At 37.4% G+C, this 20,998-nt stretch overlaps 1 protein-coding gene across 5 annotated transcripts in view; it reads left to right on the top strand.

The window, feature by feature from the left end:
* CDKL5 (cyclin dependent kinase like 5) overlaps positions 1-20,998 on the top strand; it is a 225,932-nt gene that overhangs the window by 137,633 nt on the left and 67,301 nt on the right. For all 5 annotated transcript variants that reach the window (XM_031660487.1, XM_031660488.1, XM_031660484.1 and 2 more), the window contains 4 exons: positions 10,095-10,231; positions 14,681-14,801; positions 16,703-16,762; positions 19,089-19,179. In XM_031660487.1, the coding sequence (XP_031516347.1) occupies positions 10,095-10,231; positions 14,681-14,801; positions 16,703-16,762; positions 19,089-19,179 (409 nt within the window). The remainder of the gene's footprint in view (positions 1-10,094; positions 10,232-14,680; positions 14,802-16,702; positions 16,763-19,088; positions 19,180-20,998) is intronic.

The following is a 20,998-nucleotide window of genomic DNA, read 5'->3' as shown; positions in this document are numbered from 1 at the left end:
TTTTTGCTTGTTCTGGGGAGACAAAAAAATCTTGCTTCAAATGGGATATTTGTGGTCTAGCAGGAAGCAGTAGCCCCAGGCCATCCCACTGTGATACCATTGGAAATGAGCTCTTTGAGCAGTGACTTTGGGTCAACAGGTGGCTGAGAGACAAATGGTGATTTCCTAAAAAGAGTGGTTGCAACAGTAGATCAGAGCACAATCTTCGCATGCATGTAAAGGCTTCTGGCTGTGCATTCATCTTTCAGGGCATATTGGCAAGCATCAGTTACCACCAAAAATAATAACTGTCATCAGATTTTGTAAAAAGTACAATCTAGGCCATGTGTGCCATCTTTTTCTGTTTCTGAGACAGGGTCTCACACTGTCACTCAGGCTGGAGTGCAGTGGCGCGATCTTGGCTCACTGCAACCTCTACTCCCCAGGCTCAAGTGATTTACAGCCACAACCTCCTGAGTAGCTGGGATTACAGGTGTGCGCCGCCACGCCCAGCTAATTTTTTTGTATTTTGTTTGTAGAGACAGGGTTTCGCCATGTTGCCCAGGCCGGTCTCCAACTGCTGAGCTCAAAGTGATCTGCCCGCCTTGACCTCCCAAAGTGCTGGGATTACAGGCATGAGCCACCTTGTCCAGCCCCATTACTTTCTTTTTAAGTGAATACCATGTTCTTTATAATCTCTATCTTGTGCATGCCAATTCTTAGCTTCAATTATATATTTTTACCTGTGTTATGATAGCTTTAGAGTAGAAATCTAGTGTATCCATTGAAATTCATTGAGCACTGAGTGAAGTGCTGTAAGAGTTGAGGTGTGGATACTTTCAAGAAGCATATGACCTATTAGGAGAATTAAGACCTGCAAGTAAATAACAATAAAACACAGTAGAGAACAGTTATTGCCTGAATGGAGACATGGAACTTGGATCATTTTGAGGTGAGAGAAACTGTTTCTAGATATGGTATTGGGAATGCATGAATAGTCTAGACATGGAAAGCATTTGATCTGCCCTTATTTTATTAAACCAACAAAATATTAGTCTGGTCTGCCCTCATCTCTGCTAGACCATTATCACTCACCATCCCTCAGAGGCATGCAGTCTTATCACCCACCCCACCTTGTCAATGACACCTACGTACCACCTACACATACTTCTAGAGGGATACTTCCAAAACATTTCTGTGCTAGAACCCAAAGATATATCCTATTATTCATAAACTTTTTCATTCCAGTCTGGCCCACTTACCTGCTGTTTACATTTCTCCCAGGGAGGTACTAGTGCTCTCTTTTTTCTGTCTTTACCCTTTTTCTCTGGCTGGAGTAGTGTCTTGCTTAATGGAAAGAAAGGATACATGTTCGGTAAACAACTCTTTTGGAGTGTGAAGTGTATATAGATAGTCTCATTCAGGTAAGGATGTCTATTCAACCCCTGTGTAAACCTTTTAATTCTCAATCAGTTTATTATCTTAAATTTTAGCCAATTATAATAAAAAACAGAGTGTCATGATAATATTGCCCTCATTGTCATGTAGCTCTCATTAATCCCCTTTATTAGTTATTCTTGAAATATTCAGTTGATATTATGGCAGTGATTATCTAGATCTAATGTTTAAAAGTCTTAGTGAAGATAATGAAATAATCCTGTAAAAATATTGTGAACTGAAATAGGATCTGCACTTGGTCTGAGCCATGTTCAAGGTAATCCAGTGCAGATGCTCCTTGACTTGTGATGAGGCCACATCCCAGTAACCCATCATAAGTGGAAAAAATTGTTACGTACAAAACGCTTTGGCTGGGCGTGCTGGCTCACACTTGTAATCCCAGCACTTTGGGAAGCCGAGGCAGGAGGATCGCTTGAGCCCAGGAGTTTGAGACCAGGCTCAGCAACATGGCGAGACCCTGTCTCTGCAAAAAAATTTTTTAAAAATTAGCCAGGCATGGTGGTGCATGCCTGTAGTCCTAGCCACTCAGTAGGCTGATGTAGGAGGCTTGCTTGAGCCCAGAAGGTTGAGGCTGCAGTGAGCCGTGATCATGCCACTGCACTCTAGCCTAGGCAACAGAGTGAGACTCTGTCTCCAAAAAAAGCCTTTACTGCACTCAACTTACCACACATCATAGCTTTAGCCTAGCCTCCTTTAAACATACTCAGAACACTTACATTAGCCTATAGTTAGGCAAAATCATATAACAAGGCCTATTTTATAATAAGGTGTTGAATATCTCATGTAATTTATTGAATACTGTAGTAAAAGTGAAAACGAAAATGATTTTATGGGTATTCTAAGTATGGTTTCTCCTGAACGCATATGGCTTTCATGCTATTGTAAAGTAAAAAAATAGAAGTCAAACCATTGTAAGTTGGGGACCATGTATTCTCTCACTAATATCACGGAATATTTTGTGAGAATATATGTTAACTTCTAGTAGCTTTAAAAGATTTTGCTAATGTCCTACTTTCTTGTTAAATTCATATGTATTCACAAATTTATGTAAAATGTTTGTGAAACTATATTTTGTTAGACTACTATTTAGTTCAAGAAGTCTTTATTATCCCAGGATGATAGATCACTGTTTAAAATGGGAATCAAAATTTCATAGCAAATAAAAGTTTATTTTGGGACTTTAAGTGGGTAAAATGAAACTAAAATTATGAAAATAAGTTTATAGTTAACACGAGTTAGGTTATAGTAGCAACTAATATGCTATTTCAAGAAAGAATCAAGTGTTAACCTTTTTGGGAGGAGGAACAGTTTTTAAAGTAAAATTGTAGGCTAGGCCAATGAATAGCTTATATAGTAAACAGGGTGATTAAGAAATATATAAAAAGCTTTGTCAGTTTTCTCTTCTTTTTTTATTCCTGTCTATGTGTCTTCTTTTTCAGGCTGTGTGTGTAGGGCGGGGCGGGGGAGAGACAGGGTCTTGCTCCATATCCCAGGGTAGAGTGCAGTAGCATCATCATGGCTCAATACAGCCTTGAACTCCTGGGCTCAAGCAATCTTCCTGCCTCAGCCTCCCGAAGTAGCTGGGACTACAGGTACACACTACCACTCCCAGCTAATTTTTTCATTTTTTGTAGAGACGAGGGCTCGCTATGTTTCTCAGGCTGGTCTCGAACTCCTGGGCTCAAGCAATCTTCCTGCCTCAGCCTCCCAAAGTAGCTGGGACTACAGGTGCACACTACCACTCCCAGCTAATTTTTTCATTTTTTGTAGAGGCGAGGGCTCGCTGTGTTTCTCAGGCTGGTCTCGAACTCCTGGGATCAAGAGATCCTCCTGCCTCAGTCTCCCAAAATGCTGGGATTACAGGCATGAGCCACCAATCCTTGGCTTTTTGAGGTTTTTATTCTCTAGTTGTTAGCAGATACAGTTCTATCCGATAATTTATCAGTGTCTTTGCCTGTGATTCTCTCTGAAAGACTTTGACACCCTGACTTGGGGATATAGATTCCTGTTAAAAGGGAAGAATGTTTGAGTAACAAAAAATTTTTGTCTGAGCTTACTTCATTAGTTAATTTTTTCTTGTTTTGATGCTTGTTGACACTTCATAAATTTGGAGTCTCTGATAATGAGTTATATAAGATACCCTAAATGATGGTATTCTAAGTTTGGCTATTAAGTTCCTGCAGAGAAATTTTATCTAGTAAACACCTGACCAACCAGAAGTCTCCATTGTATTAGTTCTGTTCATTGTAATAGTTCTGCTCATTATTTGGAATTTCTGAGAAGGGAAAAAAATGACCATAGACCATAAAGATACTAGAGATTATTTAGTTAAAAGGCACTTTTCAGACTATGTATAAATTACAAATTTAGCCCAATTCTTCTACCCTTCCTATGACTCCCATCTTCTACAATGAGGTTTGATGTTCAGATGATAATGTATCACTATTGGATTGTCATTCTCATACATACACAAGTACAAGTGTCTGCTGTCCTCAATTTATTTTTTTATTTTATTTTATTTTTTTTGAGACGGAGTCTCGCTCTGTCGCCCAGGCTGGAGTGCAGTGGCCGGATCTCAGCTCACTGCAAGCTCCGCCTCCCAGGTTTACGCCATTCTCCTGCCTCAGCCTCCCGAGTAGCTGGGACTACAGGCGCCCGCCACCTCGCCCGGCTAGTTTTTTGTATTTTTTAGTAGAGACGGGGTTTCACCGTGCTAGCCAGGATGGTCTCGATCTCCTGACCTCGTGATCCGCCCGTCTCGGCCTCCCAAAGTGCTGGGATTACAGGCTTGAGCCACCGCGCCCGGCCAATCCTCAATTTATTAAATAACCCAAGAGTGCGAATTTAGATTATATAGCTTTGGACCAGCAAGAATTCAAAACGTTGTCTGTCCAACCTTTACTTGAGGAAAACCTGTTGTCTAGAATTTATTTTTGACATACATTTGGACCTTCTTTTTGCTTCTTTAGACTTTTCCGTCTTTCCTTAAATGTAAGGTGATGGAGTGAGAGGAGAGCCTCTCTACTTGTCACTGGGCCTCTGTGCATGGCAAGGAGGCTGACTCCAGGGAGCTATGCAGTAGTCTACATTTAAGATGAAACTTAGGTTTTGTCTCTGCTTTTATATGAAATAAAATTACTTGCATTTCATATTCTGCTGCTTAATGTTTTCTATAGAGAACTATCTTCCTCTTGGAATGGACATATTCTTCTTAATTGTTAGAAAACATTTAATTGATCATCTGTTCTGTCTTCTAATTTATTTTATTCTTCTGTTTACCCAGACACTGGAAAGCTCTATACTGATCTCTGGATCAGGAGTACTCTGGTCTCTTATTTTATATAATGGTACAAAACCAGAGTTCGTAATCTGTAGTCCTTAAATTCAAGAGCCTGATTTCTATGTGAAAGAGGCCTTGAAACAAAAAGTCCAACCCTTGACTAAACAAATAATTTGATTAACTGAGCTTGAGCATTCTGGCTAGTCATGGTTTTACCATACTTCCTTTTCATTTTCAACATGGACCTCCTTCAGACTTCAGGGATTCTTCTAGGATTTGGTGATCATTTTGCATCTTCTGTGATTTCATAAATTTCTACTGTGCTTTTACCTGTTCTTCATCTCTAAAGATTGGAGGGTCCTCATCTTTCTTGGTGTATGTAACAGTAGCACTAGCATTCAAACTCCCTCAGGCACATTGTCTGTCTGTTGATGTCCCTTCTTCAATAAGAGCAACCAGACTCAAATATGGCACCCCCGTGGTTTTGATCAAGGATGGGTTGATTTTGCTTTATCAGTTTATCTGTTTAAAGGTCCATTTGGGGTGGGGGGCTCTTTGGCTATACAAAAATGTCAGGTTTGTGATTTCACAAAGTAGGTTACAGCTATTCCTGGATTTTCTTTCTAAGCCCACAGTTCTTTAAAAATAGAGTTACAATAGAGTTTCTGCTCATCTTTAGGTTTTTCTCTTTTCATCAGTTATCTTTTAATCTCCTTTGCTCCTGTGATCTTTCTTCTTAAGAATTGTTCTCTTTTACTTTAGTAAATCGCTCTTGATTTTTAGGTATGTTAACTTGCCTTACTGGTAAGTTTAGAAGTAGGACAGTTTTGGGGTTGTTTTTACTTAACATCCTTTTTCCACCCTGCCATTTTGTCCTCACTCAGTGGGGTTTCTATATATCTGCACATAACTTTGTCAGAGTTGATCCTGCATTCAGCTAAACCCCCTCAGTGATAACTGATGACAAGGTGGGTCAGCATGCACATAAGCAGTTATCACATAGAAGTATGGACTCGGGAAGAGTCCTTCTGAATAATCCAGTATAACTCAGCCCCAGTGTACAGATGATGGACCTCAGGCCCAAAGTTGCATGGCGTGTATGTGAATAATTGCAACTAAAATGCTGACCCAGGATCTTCGTTGAGTTTTTCTTCCACCCATACAATGCCGCCTTGCCGTTCAGCTAAACGGTAGCATAGTTATACCTCAACCTGGGTACTGTGACTCACTTTCCAAAACTCACTGTATTGTATACTATGCCACCTTTGTTCCTATGAGGTAGAATGTGACCTTCAGCTCATGCACCCTGAGAAAGTTATCCTTTCTAGACTTGGTTTCTTCATTTGTAAACTGGAGCCCAACCTTGATAAAGAATCCTAGCCTAGACAAAGAATCCATGGGGATTATTTCAACTACATGGCAGTGATTTTTGTGCTCATTTCAGTGGGCTGTGCTACCATCCTTTGAAAATGCCTTACTGAATGCTTTTGTGAGGCATTTTGTAATGCCTTGCAAAATGCTTTCCTACTTTGTGTACCTCCCAGAAGAGAAGCCTGTGTAATTCGAATGTGCCTTCCTTTTCCCCTCGTCATCTGATAATTTAGTTGACAATTTTCATCATAAAGTGCAGGGCAGGCCAGGAACCTTCAAAGTACTTAGAAAAGCAAAATTATAGGATGTACCCAGTAATAATAAAGAGCGCCCATTTTGCTTGAATTTAGGGAATTAACTCCACTTCCTGCCTGTTCCCATTCATTGCAATCTTAGTGCTCAAGTGTTTACCTCAACTTTTAATACTATGACTGGCATAAAGTAGAAAAGCCTTTATTTCCTAAAAACAGCTGCTCAGATGAGGTTGTTTGGGCGCTACATTCTAGGTAATTTTGTGTGCTGCTTTTTGATGATTCATTTATCTTCTCTAACCATTGTTAAGTGGAGTCAATACAGATTCGAATAATGTATGTATAACAAAGCAGCAAAGTTCCATGAGGTTTAGGCTCATAATCAATAAAATTTTAATGAAAAGAAATAATAGATTATTAGATTTGAAAAAGGCAATAGGATTTTTGGGAGATGGAGGCATTTATTTGTTTCTTTTACTGATGAAAACTTAAGTGGCTTGCCTAAAGTTGCATGGTGTACTGTTGGTTGATTAAAAGGCTGAGTCCAAAATAAAATAATAAAATAAAATAAAATAAAAATAAAAGGCTGAGTCCAGAATCTAGGTCTCCCTAGTCCTAGTCCACTGTTCCTTCTACTAAAACCATTCTGATGTGGCCATTCTGAAGAGGGTTTATCCATTAGCAAAGTGAAACTGCCACAAGCTGGTAACAAATAATAGTACGATGTTTTTTCATTTGCATTTCCAGTACCAAGAATTCATCAAGCATCATAGCTTATGGATGCTCTTAATGATTTTCTTTCTATTTAGGTATTTGTGTGCATGTATATGTGTGTGTTCTTGACCCTGAGCACTGTCAGTGTTCTGTGTCCTCCATTGTTTCTAATCACATACTGTAGAAGACACCTAGGGACAGAGGTGAATAGGGAGAAAAGAAATTCAGTTTATCATACTGCGTGATAAGCGGTGCTTGAGGAAATTGACAGTGCTGTAAGAAAACTGGGAGGCAAAGTGCCTATTGTTTGCCCTCCAGTTGCTGTGACTGAAGTGAGGAAGAGTTAGGCATGTATGAGCAGAGATTTCCTTACGGCCACAGGTGAAGCATTCGTATAGGAAGAATGTATTGATCACCTCTCCTTGTGTCAGGTACAGTCCTAGTGTATATTGTTGAACAGAGGAATTGAGTCCTGTCCTCCTTGAGCTCTTGATTTAGCAGGGGTGGTTGCATAGATTGTATACCACTAAGCAAACAAATATATCAAGAAAAATGGTGAGAAGTTCTGTGAAAGAAAAGTCCAGAACTGTGATAAGGAATAATGGGGATGGGGGCCTACTTGCTTTCATGGTCTGGGAAAGGCTCTGGAGGAGTGACATTTAAACTAAGACCTGAAGGAGCAAGCCCTGTCAAGAGTCTATGTAGTAGACTGAGCATTGTCGGCAGAAGGAGCAAGTCTGAAGGCCATTAAGGTGGAAAAATGAAGTTTGGGGCTATTTTGGGAACTGAAAGATGGAGGTGAGGGAGAGGGACATGAGATGGGGATGGAAAGACAGGCACAGACCAGGTCATGAGTAATCAGTAGACTTGTATCTTGTTAAATTAGTCCCTCGTTAGATCATTTGTTTCTTATTTGAGATCTATGTGTTATTCTGTTTCTTAGAGATAGATGGATTTTAGTTTGATTACCCCAACCTTGAGTAACTCAGAGGGGATATCAGAGAAGCATGTTCCTGATCTTGCTTCTTTAGGAAACTGCTGGTATTCCTGGGCTTCAGCAGCTGCAGCTACCTTAGCATTCTAACAGTCACAGAACACCACTGCTCTGGCGCAGCCCCAATTTGCAGAACACCTGGACCTTTGTCCTCTCCCAATCCTCTAAGTTACTTTGGGATGTCCCCAATTGCATCTCAGACATTCCCCCACTGCCAGGTGGCATCCACTGTCATGCTCTTTTCCCTGTAAGTACCCAGTTCCCTATTGACCATCTTGGTGTGATCCAGGTAATTCACTGCTTATGCACAGTTGGCCTTTCCTACTGCTGGTTCTTGTGTTCTCATAGGCAGTATGTCTCTTGGTCCTAATCTGTGTTCCAGTGTTCTCCAACAGCTTTCTGGCTAAAGTAGAATACTTCACTTATGTAACCAGTTCACAAGGGAGTGTTGACTCTACGCTCCCAGTTTGTTATGGATACTCGGGTGCTACAAAGTCCTTCCCTTTTCTTTAAACTCAGTTTGAGTGGAGGGTTGGGAAAGGGGGCTGGGATAGAAAATAATCTGAGGAAACACTCCTGGCTCTGCATTTAGAATCTTCCCTCTCCCTTTGGAATCCATTCAGCCTTTTTCCTCCTGCGTGCCTTGCTTAGAGAGCCTTTCTTCTAGAGGGTGTATTTATTAGGCTTCTGTGCCCCTATCTCCACACTCCATTTTCTTCCTTCTCACACTGAAAGACATGTCTGATCCTGAGGGTCACACAGCTCTCAAGCTAGGATTCTGGCCCTTACCCAAAAGCTTGTGGCTGCATGTGTTTTAGACTTCATAATTTTTGGATTTTAGAATGGACGTGTGGCATGTTATAATGCATAGTACCCAGTAATCAAGTAGTATTTCTATAGCACAACATATGAATGTTCATATTAGATTGGATTAACAAAGACTGTAAATAGTCTCACGTCATTTCATGTGTTAGCCCTCAGTGAATTTGCCCCAAACTTAGAAAAAGCTTTCAGTTTTTAGACTGTGTTTTGGATTTTGGACTTGTAGATGAAGGATTATGAACCTGTATCCTGGTTCAAACTACCTGCAAAAACATGGTAGTTAAGATTTCCCAGGTAAATCTAAAGGTATAATACAAACTCATTTAAATAGAAATATTTAAATGAATATTTTTAAATATTTTTAAATATTCTATTTAAATATATTTAAATAGAAATATTATTTTCATCACTCCCCTGCCAATTAATCCATTAGAGTTAATATGATTTCTGTCCTTCCTCCATAACCGTGGAGGTTATCATGAATGAAGTTGATGGTATGGAAGAGGGTCTATTGGTTCAGCATAAGTTCTCCATCCCAGAACAGCTACACCATCTGGGATGGACAGATGGACATGCTACAGGGAGGACAGCAGGAACCTATAGCAGCTGCTGTTCAGAGAGAAGATTAGATACTCTCAGAATTCCCTGCAACTTGGCTGTGACTTGCATTGTGGATGCTTGGCACATGACCTCTGCTCCCTGAGGTGACTCATGCAGCCTAAGGAATAAAATGCTCTTTTAGGCCAAAGCTTCATGCCATCCTTAAAAACATCAGCTACTACAGATGCTGGCTGCATAGAGGTTCCTCTGCACACTGATACTTTTGATTCCTTATGGCCTTTTTAATCTCTTTCCTTCCTTGTATAGAGTGTTAGAGTTCAAATGACAATGGATGCTTATGTTGTATCTATAAGTGTGTTTTTATACATACACATAGTAAAAGAAGTATAAGAAAATTTTTATACATACGCATAGTAAAAGGAGTATAAGAAAATATAAACAGGAAGTCAAGTTTGTGCTGATCAAGTAAACCCTTTGTTCGATTTTCTTATTCTTGATCCTTTCAACAAGAAAACATATTATTTAATATTCCATTCTTGGACTTCTTATGCAGAAGTACTCAAAGTGGAAAGTGAAATTGGAGTGTTTTCAGTGTTCTTGAAATTCTTTGAACAGTAGCTTGAAAGTTTTCCTTTTACTCTCTTCACCATTATTTACATTCTAGAAAATGAAGAAGTCAAAGAAACGACTTTACGAGAGCTTAAAATGCTTCGGACTCTCAAGCAGGAAAACATTGTGGAGCTGAAGGAAGCATTTCGTCGGAGGGGGAAGTTGTACTTGGTGTTTGAGTATGTTGAAAAAGTAAGTCATTAATTGCCAATGTGCAGTTTTGCCCTATTCTTTTATTTAATTTAGTTCTTTTATTTAATATTCTTTTATTTAATTATTTTTTATTTTTTTCTGGCATTATTTAAGAAAGTACTGTTATCTAATATGGCTTATCAGTGTACTCATAATCTGAGGACTTTAAAAATGAAAGTGTTGTTCATAATCACTAAACATTCTGAAATATATTTAAGAGTTTTGTACAATTAAACTGTATAGAGATAATCATAAGTTTAAACAATATACTGATTTGGCTTCTGAAGTCTTAAACTCTATGTTCAACAAGTAATTTTTAGACTTGACTTAACTAAGCCTAAACTGAGGGAGAAACTGGTAAGCTGACAGTGATGGTACAGGCTGGAAGAGGCTGTATAAGATACCACACTGAATTAGACCTAGGCTGGGGAATGAGTGGGCCCAGGAAGCAGCATTTGTGAACTGCCAGTGCTTTGGCTTTATTTGAGGGAAGGAGCTGTACCAGGAGGCCTAAGGTGAGGCTTGAGGTGGTAGATGAGACCATAAGTCAATAGTTGCAAGCATTGGAAAAGGAAGGAAAAGCATGCATTGTTTGAGCTGTCTGTACACTTGCCTTAGCATGTATTAAAAAATGGTCAACTTGTTGGTGACAATTTTAATAACATGACCTAAGGGCAAATGTATGTTACAGTAATCAATAATGTGTGCCTAGAAATTTCTTGGAGAGGGGCCTCGTGCAGTGGCTCACACCTGTAATCCCAGCACTTTGGGAGGCTGAGCCAGGCAGATCGCTTGAGCCTCAGGAGTTTGAGAATAACCTGAGCAACATAGTGAGACCCTGTCTCTAAAGAAAAAGAAGAAGAGAAATTTCTTGGAGAGCAGCTGACCTACAGCAGTTGTTAAATGGTCAAAAACTTAAACAGATAAACACTTTAACAACAGTAGAAGAAACTAGAGCCAGGCAAACCTTTAAGCAAGTTTTCTTGATGAGTAAATAGGTGGCTCCTGCCAATTCCTATGCTGTTGTCCAAAGAAGGTTGAAGCAGGAGAGGTTTATGTTTGCTGCCGGTCTATACCCAGGTGCTTGCTATACCATAAATGACAGAGTATCAACATTGTTATAACCAAATGGAAAGCAGTATTGCCAGGGTAACTGACCAGTAATGTGGCTTTGAATGCATTCAGACTTTACAAATAGTTTTTTTGAAATAATAAAAAAAAAGTACATGTAATAATTTAGTTACTAGAGAAACTGGAATGGTACTAGAAGGTTCTTTGTAGTCTTAAACCACTGCTTTATGTTCCTTTTCCAGAATCTGTTTTAAGTTTCTTTTTCTGTGTCAATTTATACATTCCTCTAAGGTAACTTCCATACCAAAATAAAACTAAAAGTTGGTTTTTAAAAAAAAGTTCTATTAAAAAAAAAAAGGATTGCTATATTAGGATTCCAGGGGAAACCAGATGCTCTTTATTTTTTAAAAAATTTTTAGAGATGGGGTCTCATTATATTGCCTAGGCTGCAGTGTGGTGTTTATTCACAGGTATGATTATAGCACACTGCAGCCTCAAACTCCTGGGCTCAAGCAAATCTTTCACCTTAGCCTCCTGAGTCGCTAGGACTACCGGTGCACGCCACCATGCCTGGCTGCTTTTTATTTTTTCATTGTCATAAATAATCATGCAGTTTGTAGTTTTCACTACCAAATAAGAAAATTTTGACATCTCTTTTAGTTTATCTTTTTTATTTCTGTTCTACTCATGGTGGTTGTTCATTATTAATAATAATTTAATACAACAAATGGAGAAGTCACCTCTGTGTATCTGTTTCCTCACTGGGAGAGGCAGTTTTGTGTGTCTGAGATCTCCCTGCTGGTAAATGGCTGAGCTGCTACTAGAACTCCAGTCTTCTGACAGTCAGGCCTGAGATTCTTCCCCTGACCCTGTGGTTCTTAGGTAGAACATGACTGTCACACCTGCCACATTAGTGGCAGTACGTCATAATTGACAGTGAGTCTCAGGAGAGCAAGGAGAAAGTTCTCTAAGGGATAAGGGGCTAGTAACAGAGACCCAGGATTACAGAGGCTTAAACAAAATAGAAGTTTCTTTCGCCCTCACATATAAATACAAAGGTAGAGCAGTATAGGACTAGTGTGGCAGCTCTGCTCCACCACACTGAGGTGACCTTGTCCTCAAGGTCAGTATAGAGTTCCAGCTGTCACATCCCATTGGCCAGGACATCATTGCATGACCACATTAGCTGCAAGGCAGAAGAGAAACGTACTCTTTGTTCTGGGCAGCTAGGCCTCCACTTGAAAATTGTGTTCCTGCGGAGTAAGGGAAGACTGGATACTGGAAGACAATATCTCTGCCACTGAGGAATTTAGAATAGAATATGAAACAAGAGATACAATTTGTTTTCCGTATTACAAAGCCTTCCTATTCCACCTGTCCTTTTGGGACCGTCTATGAATTTGTTAATTGAAAAAGAGAATTCAAATGGAGAATCAAAAAACGATGCATACATACTTAAAATGTTTATTTTAATTGGAAACATAAATACTGTATGTATTCATTTAACACGCTATAAAGGTAGGGTCAAGTCCTTTTGCCTATCACTCTTCTGAAGTTCTGATTGGTCTTTTTTACATACGTCATACTCATAATGCATCTTTAAGGTAAAGCAAATGCACAAAAACATCTGCAAAGCAATCTCAGTGCAGAATCCTTCAATGGACCTGCTTATCCCCACTAGCACCCATTCCTTGCCAGTGTTTTGTAGTTGTCTCACGTTTGATTAGATGGCAATAAGTTTAGTGGCTTTTCCTTTATTATTAAGCCTTTCTAAAGTATTCAACTTTGTTTTCTTATAAACAGCAACTCTTTTTTTAAGAAACATTATTTCATTGGTTTATATGGCATTTAATTGTATTAAAATAACAAGTGTATCTGTTATAAATAGGCATGGGAGTAAATACAACTGATTCTTTATAGGTATACAACTTGACTGGTGGGAACACAACTGTGAGGCCAAATTAGAGCAGCGATTTTCTAACTGGTCTTATGACCCCTTCACACTCTGAAAATTATTGGGAACCCGAAGAACTTTTTGTTTATGTGTATTTTATCTATTAGTGTTTCTCATATTAGTCATGACCAAGCAATATAAAAATATTAGTTCATTTTAAAATAACAATAAGCATATTGCATGTTAACATAGATAAGTTTGTATGTCAGTTATTCTTTCAAGTAAAAAATGGCGTTCCACATAAAAAGCAGCTCGTTCAGCTTGTATCTCAATCCTCCAAGTGCTTTCCCTCAGGACAACCATTGGACAGATGGCGCATGTGCAGCAGAAGGGCTTTATGTGTAGTCTGCCATTTTATCATGCAGATTCCAAAAAAGACATGTAGTCAAGAATTGAAATTTAGTCAAAGTAATATTTTGTACTGCTTCATCAAGGATGCCCTTAACTAAAACTTCTGTTTTCTTTTTTAAACGCAAGGTTTAACTGGATTAAAGAATCCAATGCCTTTATTCATGCTGAGGTGCCAGCAGTTTACCCATTGTTGCTTTGTACCATTAGTGTAAATGCCAACACAGTGAAAAAGGCAAACATCACAATCTTATTATGAATATAGTTTTGACTTCATGGGCCCTCCACAAGGTCTGAGACCCCACAGATCCACATGTCACAGTTTGAGAACTGCTATCCTGAATGGTTGCCTACAAACAATAAGCTATGATTGTACCATGGGCCTTACTTGTACTTTACAGTGGGAAAGGAGAATGGTTAATCTGGAAATTCAATAGAGACTGGCTAAGTGGAGTTTCTACATAATAAAAAATTTTGCATGAATTTTATTTATAATGGTGTCTGACTCCAAATTAAGGTTTTTGAATATTGAATTGTATGGGGTCTGTGACTCTTTATTTCAATAGTATTTTCTGGCCTGTTTGAATTTTTGTACTAAATGTATTGATCATTTTTAATTTTAGAGATCTTTTTTTTCTTCCAAGAATATTTCCCAGATCTTCCAGATGTATTTTAAAGGCTTGATTTTTATCACAAGGTTCTGTTGCAGAGATACAGCACACTGTGTTAAAAAGGACTCTTTCCCCCCTTTATACATTACAGTGTCATATACCTACTTTGTATTGTTTTTCTCTTCTAATTATTCTAAAATAATGCCTGAAAACCTTTAGGGAGAGTGAAAAGTATACAGGGTTATTATTTGGAGTAGCATTAGGGAATAGTAAAAATGGAATTCCTCATAAAAGAAAGCCACAATTTTAATGCTGATTCAGCATGAAAAAGTTGTAGATAGAAAGCAAAACAATAAAAAAAAATGCTCTGTATTGGATGAATTATTCTAGATGCTTTGTAAAATTGTTAATACATAATTTACAGGCCTACCTAATTTGGGAAATTAATGACTATTTAATTTTTAGAATATGCTGGAATTGCTGGAAGAAATGCCAAATGGAGTTCCACCTGAGAAAGTAAAAAGCTACATCTATCAGCTAATCAAGGCTATTCATTGGTGCCATAAGAATGATATTGTCCATCGAGGTGAGTATGAGATTTTTAAAATGGAAAATATTAAAACATCAAGTAAAGTTAAGAGTATTTCACATGTTAATGTCTTTAAGAATATTTTCATAAGCATTGGCATTGCCTTTTAAATTAAATATATTTTGAAAGTGCAAAACATGAGAAATCATTTGCTCTCCAAATCTCCTTTTCTGTCACCAAAAGGATGGATTACAAATTTATTTGGATATTGTAGTGAAATCTTTACGTTTGTATAACTATTATAGATCCACTCCAAACTGTAGAAATGCCTGGTGATATAAGAGAACTCAACAAATGTGAACTTTGAAACTTATTTGGGGATAGGAGAAGAGCAAAATGTTGATCTCTATAGCCTTGGTCCTGCAGGTAGACCAGGTAATGTGAAACAACTCTGAATCAGGCTTTATATAGGTGGTCCCTAAGTCGCCGGCCCCTATTGGCACTCATGTCTCATTCCTTCTTATACTAACAATCTCCAGTATGTATCTTCACCTCCTAATTTTCCCTACCCCTTAGTGAAAAGTGCCCATTGTCTGCAGTTGCAGGCATGATCAACCTCGCATAAAGGTCATAATTATACTCCCATAAACTGTTTTGTCCTTTACTGCCATGAAGTGGGTGGTTTATAACAATGAAAGGGAAATTACTTGCTCAGCATCATATTTGACTCTACACCCATTATCTTCTCCTGATAATCTCTCTTGCATTGGAGAGTTTTACAGTAGTGGGATGCAAATTGATACAACAGTGACCCTAAATATTTATAAAAAATATTGCAGTATCTATGTTTTGTCTTTGGATTAGCAGATAAAAGAATGCTACATTTTAATTTACCTATACACAAATGCACAAGGATATCACTTTTAAAAATTCTCACTTGTAAGAATAGTTTAAAGGTCATATGAAGAATGCCAACGTCTGTTATTCCTAGAAACAGTTTATATTTCTCTTGCATTTGACTCTCATAGCAATTATCTTATCAAGATTGTTGGTAGCATGGGTAGATCTCCACGTCAACTGGACATCTAGTGTCTGGGGTAATGATTCTAGTAACAGTCTATACTGTAGTTTGGGGATATTAATAAGGAGCTGAGTTAGGTGCATTTCCATCATGATACTGTGATTTGGTTACGTGCATAGTGAATCAGTGGTTGCAAATTAATGGTAGAAACCATGATTTGAAATCTACAGATTTCACTACCTCTGCCCTTTCTCCATTTGCACCTTTACCATATGATAAAGATGATGGGTATTCTATTCTAAAAATACAATTGTGAGATGCCTCCCAAGGAGAGAATTCAACTGCATTTTCTGTGAATTTCTACTTAACTCCCACCACATCTTCATAACATCCATGGAAAAAATTAGAAATCTTAATTTGACTCATCCAGTATGGCTTCAGCATTAGACATTGATAATTGTGAACCATACAGAAAAGCTAAAGAGATGTAAATATAGAAATTATGTAGAAGAATGTAACAGAAAGCATATCTTGTATTTTTTTTCCAGTAAATATAATGCTAGCTACTTATTCTCATGTATTTTTAAAGTATTTCGTGGGTGTAAGCATTTTATATTTCTATCTCCCAAAATTTGTATTATTAGTATTTTATGAAGTCATAATAGTTTTTTGAAATATGTTGGCCTAGATTTAATTATTCTTAAAATTCAGAGATCCAACTAATCCTTTTAATATTTAAAGAGGAAAAAATTGTTTTTGAAGTTGTGGTCTGCATGTTTCTGAAAAAGAAATTCATTGAAACTTTTATGTACCAGCATAAGATATGTTACGTTTCTTTTTGCTGCCACAGTTTTCTATTGAAATTACTCTAGATAACAGTGTCAATCAGGAGAACATAGAACATTTTTACTAATTTTTTTTTATCTTGACACTCCAGATATAAAACCAGAAAATCTCTTAATCAGCCACAATGATGTCCTAAAACTGTGTGACTTTGGTAAGTTAAAAAGAAATTAAGTCCTGGTACTTACAGAATTAATTTATTGTAACACATAGGTAGCTTTTAAAGGAATATTAAAAGTAATTGTTATGTTTTGACTTAAATTGGTAGAGGAACATTCTTTTGAGTCATATGTTGAAAAATTGATTGCTGGAAGAGTACTGCTCTCTTCAGAGTATTGTCTATTTTTAAAATTTTATCATGGTTTTTGTTTAATCAGAATTCAAAGCAAATACACCCATACACCCAGTATCTAATGACTTCACAAAATTTTTTTTTAATATTGATAGTTGTTCCAAGTTTAATCATAAACACTAAAATATTCTTCTATAAATACACATAAGTATTTTGTATATGCAATTGTTATATATCTGTAAAGTCAAAAGACATTTTTAGAACATTTTCATTTGTTCCCTCTAAATGTTCAATGAATGGGATTAGTAATGTATAATATTCCAGCTTTTGATTGAATGTATAGGGAAATTTTTTTAGTTGTACTCTCTCCTAGTAGAAAATTGTCTATATCTCCCATGTAGATAACTCTGTATTAAGCTCTGTTAAACATTTAAATTAAAATAATTCAGAAAAAAAATTTAGATTGTATGTTAGGGTTGTTTAGGTCATGGGTCACTTTTTAAAATAATAATTTTGCCTGACCTGTGTGCTGAAAAATAAACACTTGATTTTGTAAATGTCTTTTTTCACATATTTAAATATAATCACAAATACAATGTAAACCTCCACATATAACTAAGAATCCATCTCCTTATAAGGAAAAAGTAGATTAGATTAGTGCATAGGAGGTGAATTACACAAGTGAGAAATAGAGGCATTGTCAAAATTTGCTTCGTAGAATGACCCATTTTGTCCAGTGTAGCAATTGGAAGCATGTGTAGCTGTTGTCACTCAGTATTTTCAAAGATTTTGAATATTATCAACCTGTTTGCCTGAGAAAAAATATTTTACAGGACTTAATTTTCGTCATACTTTATGATAAGGAATAGTATGTAAAAGAGTCTTTCTATGTCCTAAATTTATAAAGAATGTGCTTAGGAAAAAGGAAATATTGAATACTGGATCTGAAAGATTTTAATTGTGGCATTTTTAGCATTTTCTTAGCTTTATGATTTTCAGGAACAGCATCTGTTTCTGATTTCCTGTCCATAATTGTGATTACCACCCAAAGCGGAGACTTAAGTTACTGAAAATATAAAGCAAGTTATAAATATAAAAGAATGCCTATAGAATGGTTAATAGTAGGAAAAGATTACTCCTGGTCTGGCATTATTTCTCAGAGAAAAGACTGTTGTAAATGGTCAGAAAGTTCCTCCTGGCAGCACCACATGCGGTATTCTGTGTCCTGTGTATCCCTAGCAAGGACTTCCTAATTGCTTCCGCTCCCAGAGTACGCACTCCTTGGTCTGACTTGAAGAACCCCATTCAAAAATACAAATATTTCTTCAAAGCGTGTCTTATGAAGAAACATTGATTATCTGAAGTTAGGGGTTTTGTTTTATGCTGGGATTGTTTTTATTTTTTACCATTTCATTTTAAGAAACACTATTTTCCATGTCTCAAAACTGACGTACACCTTAATTTTTACCCTTAATTTAAATGTTCTGATTCTCTATAACTATTCACAGTGAACCTATATTGTGTTTGGTGAGTTAGATGGATGATTAACTTATCCTCCTGCCTTATTTTGTGGCTATGCAGTAGCCCTAAAACCTTTTCAAAGGGTGGGGGTAAAAGTAGTGGTAGAATCTGTAATTGGTAACTAAGAGGCCCCTAATATGCTCAGTCATTAGGAGATGATAGTAATTTTGGCCTGCTTTGTTTCCATCACTGTTTATGTAAGGGCTGGAACTGCTCAGCAACAATACATATGCAAATACTATGTAAGTGCCACATAGCAAAATTAATGACCGTCTACAGTATGTTAGTTTGACTTTGATATTGATTTCTAGCTTTTGTGGGGACTTTATTTCATTTTTTTCCTAAGGTTTGCATTTATTGGGAGAACTGATTTAAAAGTATGCTCTGAATAATTATAAAAGCATGGGATGACTTCGAAAACACGGTTTTCTTTAGCATAGTGAAGAGACTGGGTTTGTAGTGAATACATTTTATGTCTTTCAATTGACATGGAACACTCTACTAACTTTTTAAGATAGCAAGGATATTATTAATAAATAGCCCATGTAAGAACAGTCATTACATTCTTTTGATGTTGTTTAAAGTATTACTAGCGCTGAAATATTTTGCCAACATGAATTACTGTTTCTTTTTCAAAGTTACAACTTTGGACTTTACTATCTTTCAGGTTTTGCTCGTAATCTGTCAGAAGGCAATAATGCTAATTACACAGAGTACGTTGCCACCAGATGGTATCGGTCCCCAGAGCTCTTACTTGGGTGAGTTACCATCCCAAAATAGAATGACATTTCCACATCTGCTGATTCTATTGTCATTTGCTTTGAGTTCATCTATGGAAAATAAGAACTTCAGTTAATTAAATGTGTCAGTTACATACTGCGGTATAACAAACTACCTAAAACTTAATGGTATGAAACAAAGCACTTTGTTTGCTCACAATTCTGGGCATAGGGTAATCAGCAGTTTGAGTTCAGCTGGGTGGTTCTTCTGCTTGTCTGTCTTGGAGTCACTCATGAAGTTTTAGTCAGCTGGTAGGTCGTCTGGGAGCTGGTTAGTTTAGGGATCTCAGCTGGGTCAGACCATCTCTGATCCCTGGAAACTTATCCTCCAGTAGGCTATTCCAAGTTTCTAAGTGTGATAGTTGGAGAATTCTCTGCTGTAAGAGGGTAAGCCCCAAAGCAACAGTAGCTTTCAAGCCTTTTTTTGTATGGCTTTTGCCTCATTGACCAGAGCATGTTACATGACCAACCCCTGATCCATGGTATGGAGAAATAAATTCCACCTCTTGATGGGACAAGTGGCAGAGCCATATTATAAAATGGCATATGTATGGAAATGGAAGAAATTAATTGTAGCCATCTTTGCTGATAAACTTCCACATTAAGAATGTGAATATCCACACAGTTTGACATTCTGGCTTATCTATTTGTTCATTTATTAATTCATCAAATACTTATCAAGTATCTCTTACATGCAACCACTTTGCCAGGCACATGGAGTAAATATTGAACTAGACTGAGCACAGTGGCTCACGCCTATAATCCCAGCACTTTGGGAGGCCAAAGCCAGCAGATGGCTTGAGCTCAGGAGTTCAAGACCAGCCTGGGCAACATGGTGATACCCCATCTCTACAAAAAAAAATACAAAAATTAGCCAGGCATGGTGATACCTGCCTGTAGTCCCATCTACTCAAGAGGCTAAGGCAGGAGAATCACTTAAATCCAGGAGGTGGAGGTCGCAGTGAGCTGATATCCCACCGCTGCACTCCAACCTGGGCATCAGAACAAGACTCCATCACACACACACACACACACACACACACACCCAAAAAACAAAAAAATGAGCCAATTGCCATTTTTGTTCTGAACAGTGTAAATCCCGTTTGATGATAAATGGCTATTCAAACTAGCAGTGCATTGATGATTTTCTCACTAACATCTTCTACATTCATCCACTTTGTGCCCACCCTTTAACTTTCAGTGCTCTTTAATTCATCTGTTAGTACCAGAAAAAGGTCTTCTGATACGGTTCTTTTCTTTTTAGTACATTTTAACTTTAAAGCCTAAGAAGGAGCCTGTAGTTCTCATTAATAATTCCCTACCTACCCTAGTTGTAGGATTATTTTCCCTAGATTGTATTTCCTCTTTGGGACCACCCAAAAACATAATTTATACTCCACAAATAAAATTAGATATAGTGATAATGATGACAAGTGCACAAATTATAGGTCTCATTTCTTTAGCGTGCCATACGTGTATCTGGGGGACATGAAGAATTTAATTTTTAAAAATGTTTTTTATATAATAGCAATATAAGTTTCTGGATTTTTTTTTTTCTGAAGAGCATGATGACTACATGTTTAAGTTACTCAGGGTTTATTTTGATATTAACTACTTATTTTCCAGTGTCTACCAACCGTCTAGTAGTAATTCTTGATTCATTGCTGACCTAAAGCCTATAAGAATCATTGACATTAGTTTTTGAAAGCTTTACTATTTTTTTTTAATCAAAAGCTTACTTTATCCTGAAAAACAAAGATGCTTAGTCACTTTATTATCTCTTCCATTGTGTGGGCAG

The sequence above is a fragment of the Papio anubis genome, chromosome X (genome assembly GCF_008728515.1).
Source record: "Papio anubis isolate 15944 chromosome X, Panubis1.0, whole genome shotgun sequence".
Taxonomy (NCBI): domain Eukaryota; kingdom Metazoa; phylum Chordata; class Mammalia; order Primates; family Cercopithecidae; genus Papio; species Papio anubis.
This window is presented reverse-complemented; position numbering and strand designations above follow the sequence as displayed.